Genomic DNA, 10,216 nt, shown 5'->3' with positions numbered 1-10,216 from the left:
GTGTTTACATGTGAAATAGTGCTCACTGTGTTGCACAAAGCTAGGGACTAGTGTTTACATGTGAAATAGTGTTTACTGTGTTGCACAAAGCTAGGGACTAGTGTCTACAAGTAAAATAGTGTTTACTGTATTGGACACAGTTAAGGCCCTGAATCCGTAATACATGCACCTATTCACCTATTAATCCCCCGTAGTATCTGCTTCGCCCCGACAGTCGACCAGCCTGAGATGGTGGGACACATAATTTATTAAAACTTGTCACGAATAATAAAAAAAAATAAAGATAATTTCTTTATTTACCATCAACTAAACTCTGTCTAGGTTTGGAATCTCACGTTTAAAAATCAAAATTATAAGCGTTTTCTTAGTAGATTGTTGTATTCATTCAATTATTGAAATAAAAAATGAAAAAAATCAATGTTAGGATTTTGTTGATACATTGGTAGGATAATATAATAATAATAATAATAATAATAATAATAATAATAATAATAATAATAATAATAATAATAATAATAATAATAATAATAATAATAAGCAAAACATCTTATGACCATAACACAACTTGTGAAGCTCCTTCGAATTAGTATGCAATGCACAACGAAATAATAATAATAATAATAATAATAATAATAATAATAATAATAATAATAATAATAATAATAATAATAATAATAAACACCTTCCAAAGTAAGGGAGATAATCCAGTCGATCAGAATATCGTACGATATCATCATTATAATATTATAGAGCGATGCAGGCACAAAAAGTGAGTGTTAGCAATGATATTACGAAGGTCTTTTGGTATCACAAAATAGCCTCAATGTGGCTTTTATTCTGCATTTTAACATAAACCATTTTTTTAAAATGAGCTGAATTTCCTATTTTCCTCGATCCGAATGTAGCGACCAATCTTATGTTTCCAAAATATTTTCAAGTGGCATGAATTAAAACAGGAGAATCAAAATGGTGACCTCCTCAAACATATACATCCGTGCTCGGCAAATCTAAATTCAGGTCATCGTGATCAATCGTATAACTACCGGAAGTAGTGGTTGTATTTCCGTCGTCTTGAGTTTCGAGGCTCTCGTTCATTAAATCGAGCGGGGACCTCGGCGGAAATATCAACGGGGATTCCCGATTATGAAACGACCTCGACTTGCTTTTGCCGATGACGACGGGGTTATTCGTTGAGGACGGGTGGTGGTGAGACGAGGACAGAGAATGTAATGAGGACTTTGAAGGCGAGTCTTTGAAAAGCTGAGGACAACTGTTGAGTTTGTTGATGATCGAGGTGCTCGGTGTCATAGGTACATTATTAGCATTACCGTTGAAGTTATTCGTCGTGTCGTTGGAGTCAGATTTATATAGAGGTGACGATGACATATTATTAGAACCGTGCTTATAAATTTTAGAATGTTCTGGATTTGACCCTATGGCATTTCCAACTCCTTCTCCTCCTCCAAGAATTAGAGGTTTGTTGCTACGGTGATAAGATGGGCTTCCACCGTTTTGTGTAGCGTACATAGAAGCCGACGGAATGCCCGTTTCTTGCACACCTCTTGGCGTGAACGACGAGTTTATAGACGGTTTTATATTGGAGTACAGAGAAGTTTTGGTAAAAGGCTCCGAACAAATTCTGGTCTCCTTGACAATTGGTTTAGGGTTGCTCAAATTAGAGCTACTCTCCTTTGGTTTCAGGAAAGCGTTGATCTGCTCCTTTATGCTGTTTATACTTCTGTCAAAGTCTCTGATGCTTTTTGGTGCGGTGTTACCGGGATTTATTTTTTGCTTGAGGAATGTTTCAGAGCTGACTCCGGAGTCGAGCGGATCGGTTTTGTGGACAAAGACGTTGTCGTCTTTCTTGGGGTCACCGTAACCTGGTCTTTCTTTGTTGACTACGTAGGAAAAATCTCGTCTAGACGGAAGTGTCGTCGAGTTGCTGATGCTCGGATTGGAGGGCGAGTCATGCGCACTGCTGCTACTTCCGGTGCTTCCGCTCTTGCTGCCCTGGAATGTCATGAGTAAAGGTGGGCGGTCGAAGGCGGACCCGGTGTAGGTGCCCCCGCCTCTTGGAGTCGTGCCTCCACGGACAGTCACGTGACCCGGTGACGTTGGGTAGCCCGAGTCATCTGGGAGAGGAAGAGAGGAAAGAAAAATGTAAACAAAAAAAACAAACAAAAATTTTAGCTTTTGTATAGCGCAATATCCACTTAATGTGCTCAAAGCACTTTACAAGAGGTCCCTTCAACGGCAACATGTAACATGTAGAACGAGACTTGACGTATGTTAGGCGATATTACACTTTTTTACGACAGATACAACGCTGTTAAGGCCAGGGAATCATTTTACACTTGTGTACGGTGAGAAAATGTGAGTAAAGAGCCTTTTTCCAAGGACTCAACCATGCGCCGAGCGAGGCTGGAATCCAGGACCTTCCGAGCCGAAAGCGAGTGTCTTACCTCTAGACAATATAGCCGCCAATGTAAGTTGGAAAGAATGGTTGTACGTCTGAGGCTACCACCCATCCAACAATCAATAGGGAATAAATGAACATGAAATTAGAACAACAAAAACACAACGATAAAAAAAACTGAAAAGAAACAACTAGGTTAATACATATTGATAAAGAGGGTAAGAGGTATAGATGCATTTATATTACAGGGTGGGGTTGGGGCTCATTGGATTGTGACTGTTGCAGATCTGCCAACTTGAAAATGTACAAAAATCGTAGTTTTACCTCCCTCAATCCAAAAGATGTTGTACTTTTCAAAATTAAAAAAAAGGATTAAAAATGAGCATGTACATAGATAGTTTTATTCAACTACCATTAACATGTAAAAACTAAAAACGTTAGCTTTGATACTTCCCTCTAATTTGTCACAGGAAAATGTAATACATTCGCATGGGGTAAAAGCAACTCCGGGTAAACTACGAATATAGTCGGTTAGGGTTGAGCGAGTTAAGTGATAAAAATGGAAGTAGCTATAGCTAACTTTACAGATCAATAATTTACCCTCACAACGATGAAATAACGCTTTAAAAGTCTTTAAACTCTGTGCTCTGGCATCGACTTTTATTTTCCATAAGTGTTAATGACTTAGAGATGCTTATGAAGTTCGGAAATTGGAGCCAAAATTTCGTAATTCACAATTTTTTCGTAGTCGTAAGCAGGTTTGCAGCTGTTGGTAAGGGGCCCTTCGTGTGGCTATGTGGTCTTGTGGTGTGACACTCGCTTTCGGGTCGGAATGTCCTGGGTTCGAGCCTCCTTCGGCGCATAGTTGAGTCCTTGGAAAAAGGCTCTTTACTCACATTCTCTTTACTATACTCAGGTGTAAAATGAGTACCTAGCCGTTAACAGCGTTGTCTTTGTCCTAAAAAGAATTGTAATATCTTCTAACATGCGCCATGTCACGTTCTACATGTTTTAAGTTTTGTTGTTGTTGACCAGGGACCCTTTGTGAAGCGATTTGACCACGTTTAGTGGATATTGCGCTATATAAATGCTCAACTGAAAGATTTTTCCGCTTGTTTACAAAATATTACGTTGTAGAAATTATCTAGTTAAGTGTCTTTTAAAAAAAAACTAAATTGATTGTATTCATCAATGTCGTGTCAAAAAATCCCCAATAATCTGAGAGATAGTATTTTTGCTACGAATAATCTATTTTCCAATATTATAAATTCGATGAAAACAAGCCCAAACTAGTGCAACTTGTGGACAAGACTCGAACCCAAGATTTTGTGTATGGTTTGATACTTTTAAATCAGTCAATATTGACAAGTTTCTGTGCGTTTTAACCCTCTCCATATCACCTACAGCAAAATCGGCACATTTGTTACGACACAATAGTTTTGAATGTTTTTATTCAGATTTATTTTGTACATCACAAACTTTGAAGAATGGTCTTTGTTTAAATAATAATAACGTAAAGTTGTTTTTTAGAAATCTTGTTTGAGTTTTAAAAATACATTTTTTTCTGCTGGGTAAGCCTGCCATTTTTGGGAAAATAGTGAAAATGATCGGTAAGGAGAGAGAAGTAAATCTATCGAATTTTGAAGCAATTTTATCTGACCAGACTAAAATAACGTGTATTTTGTTATTATGGTTGAACAGACAAGTCTGGGAAATTTTAATGAGATGTCTTATTAATACCACTTAAGAACGAAAAATAACCGTTTGAATTGTATTTTCTATTGCCTAACCGATATTTATAATTCTCCTCGTTGAAAGACACAGATTATCTTTAAAATGTGAAATAATTATTGCGTGTTTTGTTAACCTGATAAATGCCGTACTCCGGAAAAAATACAACATGTACTTTTAAAAATTTGGCCAGAAAACTCGTCCTTCAAATATTAATCGATTTAAATGACCCTCATCTTGGCAAAAAAAAACTCTCAAACCTGGGATCTCGCGTTATTCTGCAAGGAAGAACCGGACTTAAGAGTATTTTGCTAAGATAAGGGTCGTTTAAATAGATCGATTTTGGAAGGACGAGTTTTCTGGCCAAATTTTTAATTTGTGGTTTTTTTTTCTCCTCGAGAATGACATTTAACTAGTTTAAAGACGTTTGAATAAACAGACGGTATTATGGTGGCATTTTCTGGGATTGAGATCTATTTATTGCTTGAAAAGGTCTTCAAAAAAAAAAAAAAAAAAGAAGAAAAACGGACATTTTTATTTGGATTTTTCTAAATTGATGTTCTCTCTCTCTCTCTCTCTCTCTCTCTCTCTCTCTCTCTCTCTCTCTCTCTCTTTCTTTCTTTCTTTCTCTCCCTCTCTCTCTCTCTCTCACTTTCTCTCTTCTCTCGCTCTCTATCTATCACTCTTTCTTTCTTTCTTCTATTCTCTCTCCCATTCACTCTCTCTTTCTCGAATCTCATAACACTCTTCCACATTGCCGCACACACACACACACACACACACACACACAAACACACATGCATATATATATATATATATATATATATATATATATATATATATATATATATATATATATATATGTAAATTATAAAAACAAAAACCGTGAAATAATAGAGCTCAACTTTTTGTTAAAAGGAGATATTTGTAAACATTTCAAGTATTATCCTGATGAGAGCTAACCCTTGAAACAATGTTGTAGAAGTTAAATAATCATAATTATACTTAAAATGTGTGTGTGTATATATATATATATATATATATATATATATATATATATATATATATATATGATGGATGTCCTGTAAGTCTGGCAGAGCTCAATAAATTAACGATTCAGACAGAGCATTATGAAATTAGCCCACATTTTATCCAATACGGCCTTTTTGACAATAGATGGTCTCTTTTCCACTCCCTCTCCACCCCTTGTTGTCTCTTACGTGTATAAGTATAAGAACTGATTTAATTTAACCTAAAGGCGTGGGTCACGTCCTGCGGGAATGTTTCATCTGAATTAATTGTTTCCTTTATTGTATATCATCAATTATTATCAACACCAAAATCTCGGTGTGAATCTCAATGCAGCTGGTTTATTTTAACACGGCCAATACACAAAAGAATAATTACCTCCCTTTAGGGCTTCTACCTCTAGAATAAGTACCTACTCAGATAATAAAAATATTTTAAATATATCAATAGAGGACAGTGGTCTTGAATGAATTCACCCCCGCCTTACCAACTAAAGGGAAATCGTCACATCCGTTACGATACAATCAGCATTGTTCTTATTCAAATTTCTCTTGTACATAATAAAATTTAAAGAAACTGAACAGTGTATTGTATTAGAGCATGATTTGCTAAAGAAATTATGCATGGCAAGAACTTACTGCTATTGTGTTTGAGTGATAAAAAATATATTCTTATGTTAGTTGGAATTGAAGTTTTGTGGAAAATCCTGAAAATGTATGGTAAGTAGAGAGTTAAATACACCGAAAAAAAATCTGTGGTTCAAGTCCTGCAGCGATATTTTATCTGATTTAATTGTCTCCTTTATCATATTTTGAATAACCAACATCTAAATTATCTTACAATAATAAAAATGGGCCAATACACAAAAATAAATACAGATAATGTATTTTTTCCACAAATTTTTTTTTTTTTAATCCTAAAATTGTGATACATAAAGATTAAAACCGCACAATACAGTAATTATTAAACCTAGTTCTTAATAATCTTCTTCTTCTTTCAACACAGCATATCTCGCAATTTGCAGGGTTGCCATAACGAATGCCACATCTCCATGCATCTCGATTCAGCGCATCATCTTCCTCCAGGCCCAGTTCTTTCATATCATCCTTTACCTTATCTCACCATCAATAGTCTTTGGGCGTCCCTTTTTCCTCTTTCCCGCTATTTGCAAGTCCAATACTTTTCTTCCCACGTACTCCCTCTCTCGTCTATTTACACGTCCTAGTCTATTGTGTAACTCAAAAAAAAAAAAAAAAAACAAATAGAAATTTAAAAAAAACAAAACAAAACGCGGTCAATACACAAAAGAATAATTACTCCTGTTTAGGGCTTCCAGCTCTAAAATAAGTACCTACTCAGATATTTAAAATATTTTTAAATATAATATCACCTTGAATGAATGAAATACGACAAACAATACGTGTGATCCAAGTCTTGCAGCGATGTTCTATCAGATTTAATTGTCTCCTTTATCATATTATGGAGGGGGGGGGGGGGGGCAATGCTTTCAAGAATAGACTAGATGCTGTGATGGAAAGTTATATGCATAGTGTAGAAGTGCCTCCCACCCAAAATAGCTATGATCAAAAGATCAGTAGAGAAAGTGCAGTATAGGCTAGCCCCTGATCACAAGATCAGGTAGGGAAATGCATTAGATCAGTTGTGAACAAGACATTCAGTGACTGGAAAGACTCGGCGACAGGCCAGTGGCCTAATCAAGCGACGTCGATACCTTCTATTCTATTCTATATTATCTTTGAATGAAAATCAGAAAAGAAAGCAAAATGTATGTAAGCAGTATGGAGAACAATATTAAATATAGTCCACTGAAATGGAAGCTTCGATTTAAGTAACGAAGTAAGACACACAGAGAGCTTTACCTACTATTCTTCATTATTTCTAAAGTGGCCGAGTAGTTAAGGAATTGCACTGTGACCCGGAAGGTCCCGGGTTCGAGCCCCGCTTCAGGCAATTTCGTTTTTTTCCCCTTGAGCAAGATTATTAATCCCCAATTTGCTAAATTGGACAACATGAGTGATTCCTGTTGACATCAGACATCTTGTTTGATGAGTTATCTATATTCCTTCGTGGAATGCCTTGGCGACGATATCTTATGATGCCGTGGCGAAAGGGAAATAATTATTTTTAAATCATATTATGAATCGGTGTGAATGTGGTTGTTTTGGAACTGTTACCGAAAAAAAAAAAAACCCACACAAAAAAACGATCAATACACAAAGATCTCAAAATAGGTACCAATACAGAAAATGTATTTATTACACAAAAAGTTTGGTTTTTTTTAAAAATCCTATAATGGTGATACATAATGATTAAACCCGCCCAATACGGTAAGTATTAAACCTAGTTCTTAAGAAATAATAATAATAATAATAATAATAATAATAATAATAATACTACTACTACTACTACTACTACTACTACTACTACTAATAATAATAATAATAATAATCTAATAATAATAATAATAATAATAATAATAATAATATAATCATAATCAATAATAATAATAATAATAATAATAATAATAATAATAATAATAAATAATAATAATATAATAATAATAATAATATAATAATAATAATAATAATAATAATAATAATAATAATAATAATATAATATAATAATAATAATATAATAAAAATAATAATAATAATAATAATAATAATAATAATAATAATAATAATAATAATAATAATAATAATAATAATAATAATAATAATAATAATAATAATAATAATAATAATAAGACTCTTGACATCCCTCATTTCCAATTCATTCAGTCAATGTTTATAATCCAGACTATTTAATCCCGGCATGTCATTCCGATCGTACGTTTTAAACCCTTGAGCGTTGGGAAAACAATTCCTAGAAGATCAAGACGTGGTTTTATGCACTTTGTAGAGACATTGATCATGGTAGTCTATTTTGAACCTGAAATTAATCTTTATTTCCATCTCCCCCTCTCTCTCTCTCTCCCCCCCCCCCCCCCCCTATTCTATTTTCCCTTTTCCCATTTTCCCTTTTGCCCCTTGAAATTACTAATCTGTCAAGCCCTTTTTTTAAAAAAATGCAATATTTTATAAATTTTGGCCAGAAAATTCGTCCTTCAAATATCGACCTATTAAAATGACACCTCATCCTGCTAAAATACTCTCAAAACTGGGACTTCCGTGGAAGTCTCAAGTTTGAACGTTTTTGCCTCGATGAGAGTAGTTTTAATATGTAGATGGTTGAAGGACGAGTTTTCTGGCCAAAATTTTAGATACGTGTTTTTTAAGAGTACGACTCTAATGAGATCTTCCTGGCTCTTGACAGCGAGACGTGAACTCAACAGACTAAAGTAGATTAAAATTCTAGTACGTTTTATAATATACAAAATATCGATTACCCCTGATCTGCCGTACTCACTCTGGAAAAACACATATTTAAAAATTTGGCCAGAAAACTCGTCCTTCAAATATCGATCGATTTAAATGACCCTCGTCTTGGCAAAAACTCTCAAACCCGGGACTTCGGCGAAGACCCGGGTTTGAGAGTTTTTGCCAAGACGAGGGTCATTTAAATCGATCGATATTTGAAGGACGAGTTTTCTGGCCAAATTTTTAATTATGTGTTTTTTCCAAAGTATAGCAATGATGTGACTTTCTTTTGCGTGGAGCTTAACTAACTGTAATCGAACAGGTACAAAACGAACAACAACAAAATATATTATAATAATATCTTTGAATAAAAAGCAGAAAAGAAAGCAAAATGTATGTAAGCAGTATGCATGAGGAACAATATAGCCAACGTGAATGTGGAAGCTTCGATTTAAGTAACGAAGTAAGACAGATTACAATGGGGACGTTTCGGGGTTCCCCTTCGTCAAGAAACCACGATAAAAATACTAAACATTAAAGATGAATGAGAGATTTTGTGTTTCATTCATAAATTTATTTATTATATATATATATATATATATATATATATATATATATATATTATATAAATCTTCTCTCTCTCTTTTATCTCTCTCTTTGTCAATATCTCTCTTATATCTCTATTTCTCTCTCTCTCTTATCTCTCTCTTTCTCCCTCTCTTTTATCTCTCTCTTTCTCTCTCTCGCTTTCTCTCTCTCTCTTATCTCTCTCTTTCTCTCTCTCTTTCTCTCTCTCTTATCTCTCTCTTTTATCTCTCTCTTTCTCTCTCTCTTATCTCTCTCTCTTATTTCTCTCTTTTATCTCTCTCTCTTATCTCTCTCTTCTCTCTCTCTCTCTATCTCTCTCTCTCTTGTTCTTTATATGTATATCTTTCTCTTTTTTTCTTTTCTCTCTGTCCCTCTCATTCCCTCTCCTTCTCTGTCCCCATCCCTCATTCTCTCTCTCTCTCTCTCTCTCTCTCTCTCTCTCTCACTCTCTCTCTCTCACACACACACACTCTCTCTCTCTTTCTTTCTTTCTTTCAATATCATGTATGTGTATGTGTGTGTATGCATGTGTGTCTATGTGAGTATATGTGTGTGCATTTGTGTGTGTATGTATGTGTGTGTATGAATGTGTGTGTATGTGAGTGTATATATGAGTGTATGTATGTGAGTGTATGTATGTGAGTGTATGTATGTGTGTATGTTTGTGTATGTGTTTCCGTCTTACTTCATTCATTCAAATATCAAGTGTGACTAATTCAAGCGTCAAACAGATACCCTCTATAATTGAAACAACAAACATAGATATTTCAAAACAACACTCTCATAATAGAGCCCCCCCCCCCCCCCCCCCCCCTTAATCGTTTCGATGGTGTTTGCATTAAATAATTGGATAATTGGACAGGCAACGCAGCAAATGCCAATAACGTTAATATCAAACTCATATTATTAGTAAACGTGCGACAACGTGGTCTAATCGTATGACACTAGCTTTCTTCGGATCGGAAAGTCCCGGGTTCGAGCCTCGCTCGGCGCATAGTTGAGTCCTTGGAAAGGTCTTTACTCACCGTACAATATAAGAGTTGTCCCTGTTGAAAAAAAAATTGCAATATCG

General features: G+C 34.9%; 1 protein-coding gene across 2 annotated transcripts in view; it reads right to left on the bottom strand.

The window, feature by feature from the left end:
* Positions 1-563: 563 nt before the first annotated feature.
* The window catches only part of LOC144977433 (protocadherin-1-like), a 150,785-nt gene continuing 141,132 nt past the window's right edge, over positions 564-10,216 (bottom strand). For both annotated transcript variants that reach the window (XM_078922646.1, XM_078922647.1), the window contains exon 8: positions 564-2,132. In XM_078922646.1, the coding sequence (XP_078778772.1) occupies positions 979-2,132 (1,154 nt within the window). In that variant the 3' untranslated portion in view covers positions 564-978. The remainder of the gene's footprint in view (positions 2,133-10,216) is intronic.

This window comes from Berghia stephanieae, chromosome 7, assembly GCF_034508935.2.
Source record: "Berghia stephanieae isolate SIO BIC M18660-M18661 chromosome 7, UCSD_Bste_1.3, whole genome shotgun sequence".
NCBI classification, from domain to species: Eukaryota; Metazoa; Mollusca; class Gastropoda; order Nudibranchia; family Aeolidiidae; genus Berghia; species Berghia stephanieae.
This window is presented reverse-complemented; position numbering and strand designations above follow the sequence as displayed.